The 21,670-nt window shown below is 40.5% G+C and overlaps 1 protein-coding gene across 2 annotated transcripts in view; it reads left to right on the top strand.

The window, feature by feature from the left end:
* Window positions 1-21,670, top strand: part of PTPRG (protein tyrosine phosphatase receptor type G) — a 387,653-nt gene that overhangs the window by 259,973 nt on the left and 106,010 nt on the right. For both annotated transcript variants that reach the window (XM_059856705.1, XM_059856706.1), the window contains one exon: window positions 18,799-18,865. In XM_059856705.1, the coding sequence (XP_059712688.1) occupies window positions 18,799-18,865 (67 nt within the window). The remainder of the gene's footprint in view (window positions 1-18,798; window positions 18,866-21,670) is intronic.

Consider the following 21,670-nt stretch of genomic DNA (forward strand, 5'->3'; position numbering starts at 1 on the left):
TTTTTAGCCAAAATATGCAAGTTTGGGTGCCTAATAACAAGTGCTCATGCTGATCAAGTTCCTCTGAAACCATTTTTATTGGAGGAGGGTTTGGGTAGAAGACAAAAATTCATGGAAACTGTTTCTAAAAAAATCTATTCTACCCTTTCCATTAAAGAAAACAATTTTTTTTTAAACTAAGCTCAAAATTCTGATTTTTTATTTCAACTTCTGTTGAAAGTTTCTTAGGGAAATATGAATATTTTTTGAATATTTTATGTAAAATAAGAAAGGAAAAGGAGAACAGATGGGGAATAACTCTGAGAGTAAAATATATATATCTGTATATCTCCAATTTTGGTGCTTATTAAATTTTCAGTGCTTAACAATGAGACTTTCTTCTGATCCATACCTCTGCCCAGATTAGTCATGTTTCAAATGACGTTTAATAGTAAAACTACTGTTTTCAACAGATTTTTTTATTTTGTTTTTAAATTAAGGTTTCTTGTAGTAATGTTCTTCATCCTTTATTTTGGTACGGAGATGAGAAGGCTGACTCTTGAGAGCACTAGGCAAACAATCCCTGATGAAGTCTTGACTTTAGTAGAGAAGCTTCAAGAGGTTTTTAGTTGTGGAGGGCGATGCAGTTCTGAGCAGGGCTGAGCTGCATGCCTTGCTCAAAAAGGAGGGCAGATAAGAGGTAAGGAAGGGGCAGATGCAGGCATGAGCCCTGGAACCTTACTATGATCAATTTGGGGAGCCCAGGGAGCTGGAAGGGGTCTGTGAGCCCAGCAGTGTTCATCACTCACTGCTGTTGGACTCAAGAAACTCACTTTGTAAGTGAGCTGAATTGCACTGAACTGCAGTGGCCTTTTCACCTGTTTGGTTTTGGGGGTTTTTTGTACCAGATATGCTTCAGTTCTCCAAACTTTCGGTGCATTGACAGCAGCAGTGAGGCACACCTTTGCTGCTGGGTTACTGTGCAGAGCCTGGGATTCCCTGGTGTCACATCCCATGCAAACAGGAGCAGAGTTTCTGTCTGTGTGCAGGGTGCCGTGGGCTCAGGCTCTCGCTCACATGGCTGCACACTTGTCATGGCTTGTCATGAGAAGGAGCTCATGTGGCTGAGTCTGTGAGTGTGAAGAGCAGAGGTGTTCACACAGCAGCCTGAACATCCTGAGCAAGCCTGCTTGGAGGAATGAGGCACAAATGTGTGAGCGAAAGGGGGGCTGGGTTTGGAGGCACAGACTGACAGGGCGGCTGAAACAGATCGTTCTTGGAAGCAAACACATCGTTCCACTTCTGCTTGCCTGTGTTCTGCCAAGAGGCATTTGCAGTCTCTAGATCATGATGGCTGCAACCTGCTGTGTTGAAACTTTCTATCCACAGGCTGACTGTGCAGTGTAGAAGGGTAATTTACCTTATGTGCACTTATCTTCTTCAGTGCCCAAGCAATCGTCTTCCTTTCTCTTCTTCTTCTCTCTCTGTGAACTTGTTCCTGGTATTTTCCACTAAGGCAAAAACTCTGATGACCTCCAAAATGCAATACTTTCAATTAAAGCATTTCTGTTAGGTTGAGTTTTAAAGGATATGGGCAGTACTGAAAGTGGTGCCATGCAGTTCTTTTTACAGTTCACAGCAAAATACCAGAATGCACAGAGAGTCTTTGGCTTTTATTTTGTTTTTAAGCTCACACATACCTACGGAAATGAATTTCCAAAGCATCTAAAAAATCTAATTGAAAGTAAAACTTAGAATTAGATCCTTTTTTTTCCTCAAATGCACTGTCAATGCTTTCTTAACTGCAAAGCCTGAGACCACAATTCACAACTTGTGCTGTCTCTGGCTTGGATGCAGAGCAAGGAGTGGGGAAAACAGTTGGGGATGGGTTACCAAGTGATTTCTGCTTTTTGTGATAAATCACATCCTTTGGTCCAATTTATTTAATGGAAAAATCACAAATGTTAGGAAGGAACTGCAAACTTTCTTGTTGTTTAGAGGACTTGGACTCCAAAGTTCTGCAACTCTGCAAATACGAAAAACGCTCTGCACATTTTCTGGGGTCTGTCCTCAAGGTCTTGAGCTATCAGTCATTAATGAGAGCTGGTTGGATGTGTTGCATGGGAATACATCTCTCTGCTCTTCTGGTCTAATGTTCACTTGAAGTTAGGATCACTGTCTTTCAGTTTACAGCATTGTAAATGGTTTTTACCTGCAGTTTTTTTGCTTTCTGAATGATTCTTAATTGATTAATGTATTGAGATTATTCCCAAGCAGGATGCCATTATTAACTTGCTTCATTAAATTACATACTGACCTGTTAGCATTAATTCTCATAACTGTCCCCTTACATTTTAGTGGTTTTATTTTAATTACTTGCCTTAAGAACTTGATCAGCATGAATTTGTGTATTCTTTTCTTCCCTTTCCTTTCTCTCACCCTTGATGTTCAGAAGTGAAATCAGCTTAGGAATATTTATAGTGTCTAATGTCAGCTTCTTAAACACAGTAATTTACTTCTCTGTGATTTAAAAATGTCCTGTTTAAAGAAAAAAAAAACATTTTGTAGCCATGCCATAAAAAATTTTAAATTTAATGAAAATGTCTTGTGGAGTTTTCATTACTTGACTCATGAAAATGACACTTACATGTGTAATATGTAAAAATTACAGTTGTCAGCCTATAATCTCACCCCTTCTGTGGTTCAGGAAGATTGAGACTCAGGAAGTTTACTGATTATTATCATTAGACTAAAAAACAAATTATTTCCCTAACTACAGTAGTAGTTTGTGCATTTTGGTCTCTGTTGTGCATTGTTGATGCATCACTTGGTCACTTTTTCAAACATCACCAAGCAAACCTAGAGCTGGGGCAGCGTGGAGGGACCCCCAGCCTTGCTGCAGGCTCCATCACTGCCTTAGGGAGGGGACAGCAGCCCCTCTGTGTCTCTGAGCACTGAGAAGCCATCCAATGTGGCTTGTTTGTGACTTTGTGATAGCAGTGATTGCTTCATCCCTGTCCTTCTTACATGTCCCAATTGCGGTGTATTTTTACTTGACCTTTTCTTTAACAAAGAAAGAGAGAAGCTGTAAATAATCTATTTTTTGGTAAGTTTTCATAGAGTTTTGCTAAAATTGATCTTAGTTACAGAATAACAGGACATGTAAAGATATACATTCATCTCCTTTCCTCTCCACTCTCCCAAACAGAACAGTTACCTCTGGGAAGTCCCTTTTTTCTCCCAGTTTTTAGAAATCTAGCCTGGATTCCAGGAAGACAGTTTTTCATGCCTGTCTGACCACCTCATTTTAAAATTTAATTTGCTTTTTGTATTTTTATTTTTTTTACCAGGCTCTGTATTCATCTAGCTCTCTGACCCATTTGTCTCTTAGAGGTTACAATATCAAATGTATTACATGTGGTTTACATTTGTGAGACATAGATGGAGAAATCTAACATTTCAGCCAGGAAACTCCAGTTCTCCCATCCATAGTTTCCCAGTTCTGCAGGATTTTGAACAGGATTTGTGAAACCCTTAGAAAAGTTACACCTCTTTTTGCCCTCAGTGTCTTCCATGAAACTGCAAAATCTTCCTATGTCTCTGGCTACCTGTTAGTGTTATGGCACATTTTAAGCAAAGGTGAGCACAGGATCTATTCATAAATGATTGTCTAGTTTCACTTTGTGCCATAAAAGAGAGATTGGTTGTAAAGTCTGAATATATAAAATAGATGGGTAAAATTGGGGCTTCCTTTCCCTTTAGATCTTCTGGCTCAGATGAAAAAGTTATTAAATACAAGCTGTTCTGCCTGAAGAATTATTACTGTAGTTCTCAGCTATAACAGCACCACGTTTCTCCTTGTATTGGCAAGAATAAACAATACAAGCTTCAGACAGAATTTCCTGGGTAGCATACCAAATGTTCTGGAAAACCTTCTCGGACAGCAGCTGATACATTTTTAATACAAATAAAACATAATTCTTTAGTCTCGTTCCAGTTTGATCCCTAAGGTGGAAAAAGTATACAGACTATGCATAATTGATGTATTTGTTTGAAGTGTTTAGCTGGATACTCCATTCACAAAGTCTCTTTTTGTTAATAGGTTGCTGTGAGAGATGTAAGAATCACTTAGGGCTCTCTTTGTACAAATAAATGGAACGTGTCATTTTTGGTACAGGCACTGAGGTGGTTACACAGTCATCCTGACTGTGTCTTTGTGCTGCCCACTCCATTCAGCCTTAGTCAAATCACAGAGCAGGTCTGGCTGAAATGTCAGTATTTTCCCAGATCAGAAGTGATGGGAAAGCATGAAAGCATGCAAGGGAGGGAAGAGGATGGTGGGGAGCTTTCAGGGTCACATGGATTGGTGTCAGGTTGGTGTGTCCGTGTGAGCACCACCCTGGCTGTTACCAATGGATGTGTGGTTTCTTGTGCAATTCCTAAACGTTACACATGATGCAGAGCAAGCATGCAGGAAAATATCCCTCAGTAATTTAATTATCATCTGTCCTAAATTACTGTAAATCCAGTGTTAAAGGTTGCTGCCAGAGGGTTGAGTTGTTGCTGGGCTTTGTCGTCTGTAGTGTCTGTGCTGCAGGATAACTGTGGGAGAAATGATTATTGAGGGCGTTCTGAGCCCATGGTTCTCATTCCAGAGGTCAGAAAAAAATGCAATGAAAGTAAATCATAATCTAGTCTGGACCCTTCTTGATGTCTTTGTACAGATGTAGACATTTGTATGTATAACTGATGGTTTAGCTGATAATGCTGATGGCAGATCACCCCCAAAATAATTCTGCAGCTGAGATGGCAGCTTGCCCAGAGCAATTCTGGTACCTGATATTTTACCTCCTATGAATCTAAATCAGAAATCTTCAGGTTTATAGGGTGGAGTTAAGGGTGTGTCAGCCTGGGAACCCTTTTACAGCATAACTTTATAGTAGCTTTCAGAGGTATCTTCCACATCTGGGATTCACTGAAAAGCACACTAATTTGACTAAGGTGATGAGTTCCAAATGAGCTCAGTGGTCCTGGTTCGAGTAATTTAAAGCTCCCTTTGTTTTGAAGTTCAGGTGTGCTGGTATCAGTTTCCAGGATAAAACCAGCACAGAAGCTGGGATGTGCTCTTATGCTCTGCTGGAGGTAGGTGAGAGTCAAGAATGCCAATCACCATCTTATTCTATGCAGAAAAATGAAACTTGTTAAATAGAGATTGCTTAAATCTGTTCAGCACCTCTGAACAGGGAGTTTTGGTGGAGCAGGGTTTTTCCTATGAGCTTATGGTGTTTGCAACTGCTTCACAGCTCTGAGGAGCCAAGGAAAAGCTGTCTGACTGACACCATCAGAACAGTATTTAGCTGCTGATTGTAACTGTACCATTTCTGTGCATCAAAAATGCATTGAAATGTGGTCATTATCAAGTCTAAAGAGACTTTCTGCAAGAGGGTATTGGTTTTGCAACATCTCTGCTGTATCAAATGAAGCCTAACTGGAGATTTGGCAAAGTGTTCTTTATCAGTAAAGTAAAATGATGTACCACATTAGAAAGGAGCGTTGTTATTAGAAAGCTCAGTCTTGCTCCTGATGAAATGGATTTTTGTCACCGTAAAATTCATCTTTACTTGCTGCAAGAATATTGCTAAAAGAGATTAACTTTGGATCTCAGTGTATTTTATAGTGTGTCTCATGTTATTTTAAGGCTGTAAATATATTAGCTGATCTGTAAGTTTCACTTAAGTTACTGCTTTCTGGGTTTTGGAAGAAATGGGATCATGGTTATGTAGGAACCATGAAGATTGAATTAAATCACCCCTTTTGATATTTATTTTCCCTTGGGATCATGATATCAGATCAATATTTAAAAACAGCTTTATGGGTAAGTGTTGATTAGAAAGCAAAGCTCCATAACCTTAACAGCTAAGCTAGCAATTTTTTGGTGCATTTTATCTGTGGTTTGTATGGCATTATCCATATGCCTGTGTAAAAAGTAAGAAAATACTTTTATTATTTTCTTACTCCTTCCTCCCTCCTGCCTACCTTGCTACCTGGCAAACCTACTTCATCATATCTAGATCCTATAAAAATATCTAACATAATTTGAAATGCTCTTGTGTGAAACATGATTAGACTGCATCAATCACTTTCCAAAGATTTTTTTTTTCCTCATCATTTTGTATTCCTAACTGCTAAAATCACACTCTTTTATATCCTCCTGCATTTCATGGGAGGCACGAACAGACAGATAGTTCCCCATCTTGGGTGAACCAGTCTTATTAAGCACCCTCCCAAAGAGCATACCAGTCAAATTAAGCTTTAGGTTAACGTTTTGGAATGCTCTCCTCCTGCCAACTCATTACTAGTGATATGGCAAAGCAAACTGTTGCCTTCTGCTATTCCAGATATCTACAGAGATTTATTACATTTCAGATAATAAGCTTACCTTCCTAATAGCATACAGCCCACCCTGCCTTATGGCTTGACTTGCCTCTGCTCATAACTTCAGCAGAGAATTAAAGGCCAGAAGTAAAGCTGGCTTTTAAACCTGTCTGGGTAAAGCTGTTTGGGGCTCCCTGTGTTGTGGATGGGAACATCCATCATTTTGGAGTCTGAACTTACTCATTATCTAGACCAGCTCTGCACTACCCCTCAGGCTGATACTGATCCCTCTCTGTGGACAGATGGTGGTGGGAGAGGAGGGTGATGCCCGGGCAGGTGGCACCACCTCAGTGTGCTGCAGGGCCATATGGGCACTCAGGTTTTAGAGAAACCTGGTCTGTGCATGCAGTACAGCTGGCTGCTACCACACCTGTCTAATAGAGTTGTTGAAAGACTGTCTAAATTCATGCTGAGCTGGGGAGATTATCTCTGTCAGCTGTTCTTGTGTCAGAAGCAATTTTTTTTTAAATGCTGCATTTGTGTCCTAAGTGCCCAGCCTATGTTTGCCTTTTAGAAAGTGCCCTCTTCCTTCATTACTGCTTGCATTGCATCTGAGACATACAACTGAGACATATAGTGTCTTAACCCTAAAAATAGGAGATTTTTTTTTAATGCCTTCATTATCATGCCATATATATTTGCTGCTCCCCTTAAAATCCAAGTGTAAAGAGAGCAGCAAGTGCAGGTGCATCCTACCAGTGTGATGAGGGTACAAACCAGACTCCAGGGAACATGGGATGCTCCAGCATGAAGCTTTTGGGCTGTGGTGCTTCTCTGGAAGCCTCTCATCCTCACAGCAGCCAGCAGTGCAGTGCTCCTGCTGTGCTTGTTGCAGCTGGGCTGGAATTCTGGCTGTGTTGGGTCTCAGGCACTTTGGGCACGACTGGCTGGGCAGCCTGGCAGTGAAGATGTCCCTCAGTGCCAGCCCTCTGTGGATTGCCTTCACAGAGCTTGGCTCTTTAGCTCCCTCCATAACAACCAGGCTTTTGGCAGGGAAAAACCTGATGCAGGTTGTGGTGTCAGTTGCAGGTGGTTAAATGAGGGTGTTGACATCAAGAGACCATGCAGCCTGAATCTTGAGAAGAGAGATAAGAGACTCTTCTAGAGGTTGACACCAAAACTGGGGCTGTGGCAATGCATGAGCCAGGAGCCTGGATGGTCCAGCTGACCTGCCACAGCACTGGGGATCAATCAGATCATAACCACTGTTCATGAGCTGTGCACACCCAGGAGTTACAGTGCTGCGTGTGAGAAGAAAGAAAAAAATAATAAGGAAACATAAGGAAACACCTCAAATTAATAGCCAGGTTTTCTGATGAGCAAATTCAGAGAGGAGAGGAGATGGAAGAATCTTCCTGAGAGCATTCCTATGTACATTCACCTGCAGGAAGCATCTTCACTCTTCTGGGTCAGACTAGACTTGTTCAAAGAGCACCTTTTGTTCTACCCCTGTTTTAAGTTTTGTTTTAAATCCTGTTCAGTTGTATTTTACTTCTTCTCTCATAACTTTCCCTGAGATTTTTAGATTTTGGCAATTTTGAAGTTATACCCTGTGTAGGAGGAGGGCTTCCTGACCAGAGACAGAGCTTGAAAATGCCCTCCATAGATAGGTCATGCTCCACAGGAGCACAGGAAAGCTGTAAGAAGCCCATGGAGCAGAGGCATGAAGGCTGGAGAATCCTGAGGAGTTCTGTAGCTTTAAGATTATCACCTACTCACAGTGATTGAATAGCATTCACTTTGCCACTGCTGAAATGTAGAACATCTTGAAACAAGCACACATGTCACGTTAGTTTTTGTATTTCTTTGTATTTCAAGAGGAAGAAACTGCTGCCACAAACTGAATGTTTGCCAGGCTTTTAATGCACTTGTGTTCTAAGTGCTGTTTTTCTGCACAAAACTTGCCCATTTGTTCTAAACATGAGGCATGATACTTGTTGAAATGTTTTTTTAAGGAACCGAGTGAGTTGTTGGGTCATGCTAACCAAGAGAAAAATAAACATCTTGACATATAATCCTCACTGGTTTTGTCTAGTGTTACACCAGGTGAAACAGTAGGGTTGAGCTGTTCTTCTGTTGCTGCTGGAACTTGAGCAGTTTAGAAGCAGCTGAGAAAAAAAAAATTGCAGGCCATATCCTGCCACTCTTAATTCAGTGGCTTGAAGAAGATTGAGATGGACTGCCTCATTTCTTTCCCCTGCTTCTTGGAGTTCTGCTGCTGTGACTGCCCAGGGCCAGCTCTGTGGCTGACTCTTGGTGCACCCACACTTCATTCCCACTGGCTCTGGAGCCCCAGGCAGTCCTGCAGCTGGTACCCTTGGCACCCTGTCTGCTGGCATCCAGGTTTCCCCTGGACAAGCCCACTCACCATCCTCAGCAGCCAAAGCTTCTTCTTTCTCCTGTCTCCATAAAGAACATCTCAGGGGGTGGAAGAGCAGAGGAACTTCCTTGGAGGGGCAGGAGGTGGAGAGGAAAAGGTGGGAGAGTTGTGGAAGGATGCTCAAGGGGGATGTGGAGCAGTTTGGGAGGGGAGGATGCTGTAACATTTGAGGAGACAGAAACAGCTCGCTGAGTGGAAAGAGACAGTGAGGAGGATGTGGCAGGTGTGTGATGGAAGAGGGAGGCTACTCAGACATGAAAGTGGAGTCAGAAATGAGGAAACTCTGAGGATTAGTAGGTGCTTTCTGTCTTAGGTACTATGGGCACAAACTGTGCAGGTTCATAGCATTTTGCAAAGCTGCACACCTGCAAGCTAAATTTACAAAAATATAAGATGGAGGCACTTGCTTGAAAGAAAGTAACAAATACAAGACTGTATTGTAGTTGTCCTTTTATGCTGGAAAGTTTTAATGAACAGCACTGGTTTAATATTGGGTTCTTGTACCACAAAGATGCCTGAAAGCCCACCCAGCCCATGGCTGCTGCATTAGAAATGGGGAATTTGGTGTAGCAAAAATTCCTGCTGCAGTTCTGGGAGGCCAGTTTACACCAACCTCCTTAGAAATGAAGTAAAAGGAGCAGCAAACAAACTGTACTGGAATTTGATTTTTCAAAGCATAAGATTAAGGAGGAAAAAAAAAAAGTCTTCTCTACAATAATTTGTTTTCACTGGATTTCTAATTTAATTGTGAACTGAGGTGTGGTTGTCATTAGGGAAGTGACTGTGTTACTTAATTGACATTTCTGCATCCTCTGTGTTTGTGACTCATAGATGCTGGCTTGAGTCATCTGTACTGCCTGGCTGGAGGGAGCCCAGGGCTGTGCTGGGAGAGAAAAAGACAGGACTTTTCTTGTAGAATGGATGAAAGATGTTGGGAAGCTGAGACAATTCCTTTTCCTTATTTTAAAGGAGTGATTGATGTGACCTCTCTCACCAAAATCCTTTGTGCTGGCTAGAAAAGAGGAAAAGGCTGGAAATCTCTGCTGCATCCTAGGCAAGCTTAGCTGGAGTAATTAAATTAAACCCCTGCAAAATGCTGGAGTTCCAGATGTCCATCTGAGCTGTTCCTTTTCAGCCTTTGCATTTTTGCCCAGGAAATTTTCCTGTTTAGCCAACAGACTTCATTGCTTTATTTTCATTAAAAAAAAAAAAAAGAGCTGGAGATACTTTTTTCTCACTTGCACAATTTTGTACTAAATTCAAGCCAGGAGAAGAAGAAAATGAGAGCTAACTTCCATTTGTGGTTTCACAGTTTTGAGTTTAGCCTCTCCAAATGTGTGAAGCTGTACATCAAGGAGTAGGTGTTGTAAGATGATCTGGCTGTAGTGCTTGTTAGATTTTTTCATTACACCATTTCATTTTCCTCCCTACTTAGGTCAAAATGGTTATTTTTACCTAAAAAACTGTAAATTGAGCAAATTGAGAAAACTCCTAAAAGAGACCCAACTCTTTTTTTATTTTGGCCCCTTTTTTTATTTTTTTTTAACTCAGAGGATGAGAACAGTTTATACCTGATGGCAGTTTTTATAAAATAGCCTCCATCCTGATAAAATGTTACCCCCTGGTGTGTCATTTTTCCAGCTGAACTGCTGGTAGGATTGAGAGATCTTGCACACTGCTGCTTAAATAAATAGACTACATGCTCTATGAAGAAATCATATTATTTTCTCAAAGGAGAACAAGTAGGCTCAGTGCACTGAAATTGCTTTAAATAAACTTGCAGCCACTGTAGCCCTTTTTTGCGCAGCTGCAGATGGCAAAGTCTATCAATCAAGCTTTCCCAGCTTTGAGAAGCTGCCACTGAAGCTGTCTCTCCTCTGTGTTGCAATTACATTTTTGTCTTGTGCAGAACTTTGTATCTGAGATATTCTATTGCTCTCATCAGATTGTGCTTTTGGGCTGAACATATCTTTTGTTTTTCCTTAGCTATATGTGTATTAAGATCATTCAGTAATTTGTTAATTGAATGTGCTATTCACTTGCAGTAAATTAGCTTCATTTATGCAAGAATGCTTTGGGGAAATTAATTAATTTAGCAGTGGAATAAGTCAAAAATTGGGCAAAAGAGTGCCTTACAGAAAGAAAGGAAAATACATCATCTGTTGTTTCTCACCATGCTGCAGGTTGCAAATCTTGTGATAGTGAATGGAGGAAATGCTGTGGAGAGGGAGCTGCAGAGTTTTCCTCAGCCTGGTGCTCCAATCAGCCGCTGCCAGCAGGTTACAATGCACGATCAATGTTCCTCTCTGCTAACAAAGGAACTCAGCGTGCACAAACACAGAGCACTCTGAGCTGAGTCATTAAGCAGACTTAACTCTTCCTCCGAGTTTCATGGTCTTGTTTTTGGTTTTTTTTGAGACAGTCTCTTGTGTCAGGACGTTGCACCAACACACAGATTCTGTTCAATGTTCTTCTGTGGTAGCTTTGCTCTTTTTGTGACACTGGTATTTCAGCCAACTTCTGGTGTAAAATTGACTATTTATGCTCCTTGTGTTTTCGAGCATCCCTGCTAGACATAATGAAAGGGAAAGTTGCTGATCTATAACCCACTTTGTCCCATCCTAGACCCAGAACATCTGCAGCTCAGGTGCAGAGGCAGCAGGTACAAAGTAGTGCAGGGGCTGAGTTAAAGGCTGTGAGGAGCAGTGGTTGCAAACAGCTTCATTGCACTCATCCAAAGATGAGGGACAGCCAGAACACCTGACCCCAAAGTCAGTTCAATAGCTTTTAAAACCATTGTGGACTTCACAAAAGTAAAGGCAAAAGTGCAGCTTCCTCTTTGGCACTGCTAGTTAATATACCCTGGTAGTAGATATCCTCCCATGCTGTAGTGAAATATGAAGTTCATACATCACTAGCAAGCTTTCAGTCAGAATGATGTATTATTCAAAGTGGAATTAGCTAGAAGGATCAATGCACACCCATTACTCTATTTAAAATAATCATTGGAAGAATCATTAACTTTTTCTTCTCTTCTCTTGAAACAACATAGTGAGTGAGACATTTAGGAACTCCCCCTCCTCCAGCATATGCACCTCTATGACTTCAGAATATTTTCATTCATAGCAGGATTAACAACACCTGAAGGCCAAACCCCAAATTTAACTCAACAGATTTTGCCTTCAAATCTCTAAACCTGAAACCAGTTGCCGTAGGCAAAGACAAAATCAGCTCTAATGCACATTTTTAAAAAAATCAAAGGTCGTGGTAGTATCTGTGTGAAATAGTGCGTGTGCCACCTTAAGGTTCAGTGTCATATCTTGCCTAGGTACCTGTTATTCTCTCTGATTTTACACATGAGTAGAAAATTGAAGTATTAAGGGGGCTGTTTCCATTTCTTGTTTTCTCTTACAAATATATTCTGCAGGATACTTACTTTGGGCAGTCCATTCATTACACAGCAAATGCCTTCTGCCTCCCTGCTCACCTCTGTCAGGCTGCAGGCTTTTGGCCAGATTTGTCCTTTTGCATCAGCTCATATGGGAGATGTGCAATTATAGCTTATATGGGGGAGATGGAAGAAAATATCATCTGTGGAGGAGCAGGAATATATCATTCTTGGATCATTTGGTGCTTGTGAAGGTGAAAAACTTAGAGCACCAAATCTAGCTTATCATTATGTCGGAAGCTCTGTAGGCATTTTCTTGGCTTCATAGATAGCTCAGTGTGCTATTGTGTCAACCAGTATCCCTTCTCACCCATCAGCTCTCCTGGAAAGCTCCAGATAAATATTTCCTGCTTTATTTCAAAGCAAAGCACATGTAAACTTTTCATATCTGTTCATCCGCATTCCAGATCCAGCTGAAATCTTTCACTTCCTTTTATTCAGTAATGTTTAAGAAACTAGATATTTATCCACAATCAGATTTTACAATGTGGACTTCAAAAGGGAGAGAAGCAAGAGGTGGGACAATGGAGTTAGTGCAGAGCAGAAGGGTGTGGACCACAAAGCCAGGATCCTTTCCAAGTGCTGCAGGCTGATGCAGGTTAAAGCATCATTGTTCAGAAGGATTAGGAGTAGGGCTGCCCAAGCTGATAGCTGGCCCTGAAATTTGGCCCCAAAGACATGGATTTAAGAGTTTCAAAAGCAATATCCCTAGTGTTTTCCCTTTAGTGAAAAAAGAATGTTTCTTTTGATGGTGATTATCTTGGCTTCTTTGAATCCTGTTGCTGTGATGTTAAAATACGTATTGTGTGGCACAGTGTTCACATTAATGGGATTCTTCTAATTTCTGTTCTAACCAACTGAAAATCAGGTCCTTTCCCACAGAGATTGGGGACTGGCATCTGTCCAACATCACTGAGCTGATAGAAGAATAAATTGTTTAACCATGTTGATTGTCCTGAAACCCTACAGGACAATTTAATCTCTGCAACCTAGTTAATTTATAATAGTTTTCTTTTTCTTCTTAGTTGTTTGTACAGAGTGCTTGGAGCTTAGGTTTTTGGCTGGTGAGTTGTATATCTTAGCTGCAGGCTGTATGGGAGCTGAAGGCACACAGTTGGGGGAATATTACCCCTGACTTTCAGTGTTGTAATTGAAAGTAGAGTTTGACACATTGGCATCTTTCTGTGTCAGCCATTGTCACTGGCTTCAGCTGCCACGGTTAAGTATGTAGTCATTCATCCTTGGCAGACAGCGTCCTTTGCAGCATGAGAGGATGGTCTCTGGATGTTAATGCTCAGCACTCTGGGAGCAGCTGGCTATATCGAATTCAAGGCATGCAGATTTTCTTGGCCATTTTACTTAGCAGATGGGTAAGGCTTGATAGATGGAAGATTTAGTTTCCAAGTCAAGGGCCAAATGTTGCAGTGGGAGAGAAAAGTAAATTATATCACTATTCAGAGGGGAAAGGCTCAGGTACTGTATCACAAAATTGTTGCCATTCATTTTCCTCTGCCTTGCACAAAATGCGTGTCATTTCACCTTTCAATATAGCCGACTGTGGCATTCTCCTTCACTTTGAGATGCTTTGCAATACTGTCTGTGAGCCCATTTAATGAGCTTGAAAGCAGTTGCTGCAAATTTATGACAGTTTAATGTCTAAATGCCAGATATTTTTTAAGGTGGAAATGAAAGAGAAGTTTGTATTTTGTACCAACCCCAATAGGTGAGTTTTCTTCAGCTCTTTTTTCACCACACCCTTTTCTTCCAACGTAATTTTAAAAGGAAAGTGTATTCCTTACTCCTGATCTGTTCAAATGATTAATATTCACCTACTTCTCACAAGGTAGCTGGTACCAGTGATCATTAGAGAGCTTTGTGGTGCTCCCTCCAGACCTCCCTGCTTGGTGGGAGGATAATCTGGGTTTCAGAGAGGCTGCCTGGAGCTTTGGGCAATGGGGGTGTCTGGTCCTTTGGACAGAGGTCTTAAGAGTTAAGGTCTGATGTTGCTGTGTGGCCTCTCTAACTGCCTCAGAGTGTATTTGGGGGTTTCCCTGTTTTTATTTGTTGGTGTTTCTAAAATAAGCATGGTGAGATCAGTATGTTTGCCTGAGATCTTTTTTGCAGCTTTATAGAACGGTTTCCAGCAGAAAGACAGGTCATGGATTACTTACATGACTTTAGCATATGGCTTTAATTATACAGCATGTGGCATAAATTTTAACACTTTACGAGTCTGCTGAGTTTTGATAAATCAGGGTCTTCAGGAGGTTCTGAGTTTGTCCTATAAAATAATCAGATGAACAGAGAGCTTTGGCTGCTCTACAATGAGTGATAGAAAATGAGAACAGGTTGGTGGTTTTTAACTCATGAGGACAAGCTGAGCTCAGTGCAGCTGCAGCACAGGGGTAGCTCCTTGCCCAGTAAAGTCTATTTACACGTGCTGTGGCTTGGTGGCTGAACTAGCATGGTCAGCCTGGCTGAGGTGCTCTGGTCTGTCCTCTGCTCACATTCCTGCTCTGCTCAGTCACTGAAACTGTCCTCTTTGGAGTATTAATGTTATCCTGAGAAGGGGCTGAGCTCTCTGGCCTGCCTTCAAGGGTACAGCTGTAGAAGCAACACTTGGAAGCACAGGGACAACACATTGTGCTGCTGAGAGGTGTTAACAGTGCTGTCAGTAGGGCTCATGGCTGATCAGCCTTGTTCACTGAAGAAGGAGTAATTTCTCAGTCCCTGCATCAGATGCAGGAGCTGTAAGTAAATCTAACCTGTCTAGAGTGATTTCCACCATGACTTCATGTGAAGAACATACCTGGTTTATGACTGCAGAATGGGGTCACTTGTGCCTTCCCTTTTCCCATATTGCAAATATTTGTCTTGTTCATTGCATTAGCATCAAGCCATTCTTTCTATTCAGAATGGCATGTGCACCGGGTATTGAAGTCACCCAAAGGGTACAATAAACAAAAGATTTTGCTTCTTCATGTCATAGTTATCCCATATTTACCCTATGGTGAGAGCTCTGTTAGCACAGGAAGCTGCTTAATGGTATCTCAGTGTTTGTTTTCCCATTGTGCTTAGCATGACAGTTGCCTATTTATTTCTGCTGAAGAGGATTACAGGCATTTTTCAATTATAAATGATGCACGCAAGCATTACTTCATCTGTTTGCTGCAGACCTATAGACTGTTAGTCAGTTTTGATCAAAAACATCTTGTACAGGAAGCAACACTTGTAGTTGTGGTACTGTGGGTATTTTAGGGCAATTTCAGGATGCTTTTCCATCTGTCTGTTAATACTCACTCTGCAGCATTGTAGGCTTGTGTTTGTGCCTGGAATTCCTGTGGCTTAAGAAATTTGTCATTCTCGGTGTTTCTTCTGGTAAGTTCTTGAAGGAGTAGGGGGGAAACTCACAGTTCTTCACTCACAAGAAAAGGTTTGCCAGCTTAGACAGGCACGTGTTGGGTGAAGTTAAAGTGCCCAGACCCAGTTACAGATGTGTGATCTTTCTCTAAGGTGCCAGCAGAAATGTGGAATGTAGGATCAATCTGAATAATTCATTGCTGTTGTCCTTCAGGATATGTTTATAAGATCATAAAGAAACACGTCTGGGACACATATATAACAAAGAAAGTTAAAAACAGTTTGTAGGAGGATATAAGCTCAAGCTTCATGACATGGAATCATAAAGCAGGTCAGAAGGACACTTCTTATTCTAGAGATTTTTTTCCTTCTGCTTTTTTTTCAAGTTTTTTTTCTTCTCTTCCTTTCTTTTAAGTATCAGCTGTTATCACAGACAGGATTCTTGTATGGGTGAATCTCTGATCTCAACCAGTGTGGTAGCTGCAGGCCAGTTAAACCAGAAATGTGCAGCAATGAGGATAGAACTTGACATTTTGGATTTCAGAAACTTGATTTCCTCTGTGAACACAGGCAGAAAAAGGATACAAAGAAGTGAAAAAAAATAGAGAGATGAAAATCAAGGTGGGTTTTTTGGGTTGTTTAAGAATTTGAAGAAGAAAGAGATGTAAGAAAACTTTTGTTCTGAAGTCTGAAGCCTTCCACAAAATGAGAAACCTTTTGGTCACTTTTCTAATGGTCTTGCCAAGATCCCAAAACAGTTGTACTGAAGTGTGAGAGAACTGAGTGTGAATGTAAGGTAAGAGGAAGGAAGGCATCTGGAAGGAAAATAAAGCTATATCCCATGCAGGTTTGAACTGACATCTCTGCAAGTGGTACTTGTTTGAATATGATTTTTAAAGAAACATGAGATCCCGCTCCCCATACCCCTGGAGGAAACAAGATTACAGATGCATGGAGCATTTGCCTTCCAGCCTCCATAGAAATCCTGTGCCTGTTGGTTTTGTGCTGTTGAAGAACACAGCTCATTGCAGAATGTGCTATCAAAGAGGCTGCTTGGCTGGATCTATACAGCCACAGCACCTCGGATTAAAGGGGCGCTGCCAGGGCTGAGGTTAAGGATTGATCTACTTTGACACAAAATCCCAAAAGGAAGAGTTCTAACCTTTATGATCCTTTCTGTCTATTTGCTATTTTCAAACTGATTGCAGCTGTCACCAGAAATAAAACCAAAGTAAACAAAATAAAACTCTTTACCACTTATAGTTAGGCAGCAATAAATAAAACATTGTTTAAGTCCAGAGCAATATTTTCTTATGTTCTTGTCCTTAAATGCTAGTAGCATTTTAATGATTTTTTTTTTCAATGATTAGATAAATGGAAAAAAAATGCAGGAATGTGGCACACAACAGGCCCCGTATTTTTAGTGTTTCTTTTTGATTTTTCAGATGTCAGAAAGAACCCACAAAGTGGGTAATTTTGTCCACTGTCCTGTGATTATTATTTATACTGGATCCAAAGTGTACAGAGCACCCCTTTGGGCATATAAAAGTTCATGCTTCAAAGAGCTTGCAGCCTTCAGGGTAATGGTGTTATGTCCAGTAACATCTGAGCTATATATATTTCAAAGCTGCTTTTGCTGCTTTGATAATTTTATTGCATTTCTTGCCCTAGATGATCATTGCAAGTTCTGGAGTACTGTGATGAGGAGAGGATTTTCAATTTCCATGTACAACACCAAGCCATTTTGTCTTCAGAGAAGTGCATGAGAATGTATCCTGAACACAGCAGAGTAGTTCATAGGGCAAATGAACAGAAAAAGAAAAGTGGTTTGTTTTGGTTTATCTCAGTGGAGTTGGCTGAGAAGATAATGAGGTTTCTAAGAATCCTAATTAGTTGTGGGGAGGCAGGACAAGATGAGAGGCACTTGTGCTTGTGAAACTTGGGCAGTAGATTCCAATTTTCTTGTCAGACTATTAAAATTTGTGATATTTTTACAGCACATTTTTTGGATGTGCTGTGGTCAATGATGTCCTTCTCCTAAGAGCAGCTCCAAGCTGGCTCTGCCCTTCATAGATCAGTGTGTTCCTTTCTCAGGGTTTTCTTCTTTTGTCTCCACTCCTTTCCAAATTCATTAATACACGGCCATAATGTGATTAAACTCTGTTTTTCCTCATGACATTGAGGTCATCAGCAGGCAGTAAAATACAGGGCAGCTCTCTTGTATCTGATGTGTTGCCCATTAGGAGCTGTCCATCTAGAAATTATCAACACTGCTCAGATTCTGAAGCTGGTGGGGAAAAGAAGGAAGAACATGCCCCATGAGTAAGATACATGGAAGTATTTATCTCCCAAAAGTAAATTGGCAAGTATCTTAAATAGTGGAACATGTTCACAGAAATTGTGAGTTATTCCTACAATACCTCTGAAGAGGTAAAAGGTTAAAAAAAATTGCATTATTGGTTGTGAATTCCTTGTCTGTGTGCAAGTAAGTGACTGAAATGATGGGTTTAATTTAGAAGTTGTGGAACTCAACAGGGTTAATCCTTCCTGCTGCCTTTCCCTCCTCTCTCTGGTGGTGGATCTCACTGTTGTGGAGGATGTGGGCAATTTCTGAGTGATAGAAGGAATGTTGCAGGTTTTGGTCTGGCAGTGCAGGCAAGTACACTGTCCAAAATTGATTATTTTTTTCTATATCCTCTCACAGAGCTCTTTTGCCTTTCCTTTGTCCAAGTGACACTAAACTAAATAAATTTAAAAATATGAATAGCAATGAGATGCCAAGGCCAAACTCCATTAGGGCTGAAAGGGATCCAGCTTCCCTGACTGCAGTGGCAGCACCAGATTTATGGCTCTGTTGGTAAGGAATGAACTGGTCTGAGATGACTTCTGTTTATCACAGCAGTTCTCCTCTATGAAAGCAGGAGTAGATGGAGAAAAATCAGCTCTGCGTTTTTAAGCTTTGCAAGGCTCATAATTGGGTAATGTTTTAAAGAATGCAGAGGACACTTTTTGGTTTTATTTAACCTTCCTCACTTTATTTTGTAACACCATGTACCATAGGCATTTGGTGAAGATCCATTGTAAATGTGAGAACTCAGCAGCTTGTTAGGTTTTTTCTCCTGTTAGAAGATTAAACTGAAACTGTTCTGCCTAATGCCAGAGTAGATGTAACCAATCCTGTATCCTTTGCATGTAGGTCAGTCAGAGGGACAATTCAGCACTGGATCCCATTATCCATGGGTTGAAGGGCGTGGTACATCATGGTAAGTAGCTGCTTAAACTTTCTACTTGTAGGGAAGGGGAGAGGGGCAGAAATATTGTCCTTAAGGGATCAGGTCACCCCTGTAAGGACGCAGTGAGCCCGCACATTCCTCATTCACTGATGTTTAAGGGCATCACAGGCATTATTTGATAGGTAAAGATCAGAGTCATTTGTTACCTGAGAATGGTTTAGGGTGAACAGAAAACAATTTGTTTCTTTTCAGTCAGTGCTCCAGAATGCATAAGTTATCAATCACAACCTGCTGCAATCTATCATTCATATTAGAACTTCGAAGGCAGCCTGGATGCTTCACTCTGTTATTTATCTTCTGTTTGCTCTAAAAATACACCTCTCTGAAGTTTCTATTTGTAAATAAATTATTTGTCTTTCAAATTTAGGGAACTGATAATGAAACAGAAAATTAACTATCTATGAAAATTAATTAAACTTTGCAGCAGATGAACATCTTTCTAATGCTGGCATAAATACGATCATTCAGCTGTTCTGATGCATATACCTATTATCCTTGAACTTATAGCAGGTACTAAAATAAATATTAATATATTTTATACTTTTATAACCAATTTTTTACTTGGGAATTTTCCTGAAGCCTTACCACAGGTAATGCATCATCAGCAATGACATCAAGATGCTCCAGTTCCCAAAGTACTCTTGTCAGGTTTTAAAATAATGATTTGTAAAGTTTTAATAATCTCATTGTAATTCAAAAGGCATCTGCTGGAATGGTGCTCAGTACAATAATAAATCTCTGTTCCATCTATAGTGCTGTGATAAAACATCTTTGTACCTTTTCTGAGAATTGTCTTTAGACATTAGCTAGTGCTGTAGAGCTTAACAGACATTTTTTTTCTCTTGACTGCAAACCTAAAACTAGTTGACAGTGTTAGATTAAAACAAATAGGATCTTGGATTAATTGTTCTCCTTTCAGAATCATTTAACTTTGCAACCGGGAAGGCAAATAAATCCAAGCACAGTGAAAAACGGGTTAAAAGATAACATGCCATAAAGTCCTTTATTTAGAGAATTTTCCTTAGGTTTTGCTGCTTATAAATTGCAGTGTTCTGCTGTGAAATAAAAACAACACACTGAGGTGAAAAACTGGTGTGGTTTTCCACAAAAATAGAAGTTATTACTTCGTTGCTGCTGGATAACAAAACAGCCAGCAAAAGCAAAGCTGGGATGCATTAGGCTGCACGGTTTTTTTCAAGGTCTGTGTAATTTGACACTGCAGCCAAGCTGCCATTTAACTGGACTGGGGTCTCTTTCTACTTTTGTTCTTTACCTGTTTTCTGTTGCAAGACTCCAACCCCCTGCAAGCACACAGTGTTTTGGACACCTCATCAGGTTTTTCTGCTCCCTGTCTTGCTCCTCAGACAAAACAGCCACTCATGGATAAAATCACACCAGTGTCTCCTTAGAGGATTGTTGCATTCCCAAAATTAAGTGTTTGGGTAGGATGTGACTCGTCCCCAGGCTGTGATTCCCTGACCACACAATGATCAGTCCATCTCCGTGCTGTCTTACCCACAGCAAAATCTGGGTGGATAAAAGGGGTTTATTTTTGTTTTGCACACAATGCACAGAAGTCTTCTAGTGTTTCAAGTAAAGGAAATCACTTGATATATTTCAATAGCTTGTTTCCTTTTCAAAACATTAAGGAAGAAAAAGAGGAAAATCATGCTTTCCTTCCTGTTTCAAAGGCCCTGATTAAAGGCCTTTTCTAAGGTTCTTTTGGTGGTTAGAGTAAAGGAATTTCCTCCTGCAAAGCAGTTGTTGAAAGAGATCGTTCTCTTTAACTTAAATATTGATAGAACACTTCAGTGAAGAATTCTCATATTATCTCTCTTCTAATGTTATTATATAGAATAATAGTAAAGATGTGAGGGTTTTATTCCAGATTCTTACATTTCTTTTCTTGATGTGGTTTACTTACATCTTACATGAGCACAGTTTTATGAATTTATCTGAAAAGCTTCTTCCTGACTTCCATTTGCCTTGCATTCAACTTGGACCCTAAGGCAACATGGAGTTTTTGGCTGAAACACAGTGAAAAACTCTTGTGGCTTTTGAATAGAGTGGTTGGATCAAGCAGGAATCCAACAAAAGAAGGCAAAATCAAAACCTTAAGTTTCTTTGCATTTTACAACATTTCCATCACCATGTTGGTTTTAGGTGTTTGTCACAATACAGAGGCACTTACATATAAGGTAAAATTAAGAATATTTACAAGCATTGAGGTTTTCTTGTCCCTCTCCCTCCATCTGGCAGAGCATGTTTCCTTAGTTGTGCTGAACACTCGTTCATTTCTCAGCATGGGAATGGCACACCCACACAAACCCTCATCATCCTCATTTTGTCATTTACTAGCAGGCCTGGCCCTGTGTGGGGACCCACTCTGTCCAGGGCTTCCACAGTGGCCTGTCCCCACAGTGGTGACAGATCTGGTGACACTCAGGTGGATACACAGATGATACTCATGAATGATGAGATGGGGTTTTTTAAAATTTTTTTGTATCCTTTTTCCTGTCAAGTTCTTGTATTCTTACATTGCCCTTGCAGGGATATGCAGACATTTCCAAAGTCATCAGTACTTTCTGTAGAAGCGAAAGCAATTTTTGCTTGATATTTCATCAGGGATTTGAATTACTTACTAATTTGATGGAACATAAATAATTGTGCCCTTCACAGTGTCACCAGCTTAGTAACAATGATAGAGAAACATACACATAAAAATCAATACAGGCTTAGTTGCTACTTAGTTGATTTTGTTTCCTCATCTCCAGG

This window comes from Haemorhous mexicanus, chromosome 11 (genome assembly GCF_027477595.1).
Source record: "Haemorhous mexicanus isolate bHaeMex1 chromosome 11, bHaeMex1.pri, whole genome shotgun sequence".
NCBI classification, from domain to species: Eukaryota; Metazoa; Chordata; class Aves; order Passeriformes; family Fringillidae; genus Haemorhous; species Haemorhous mexicanus.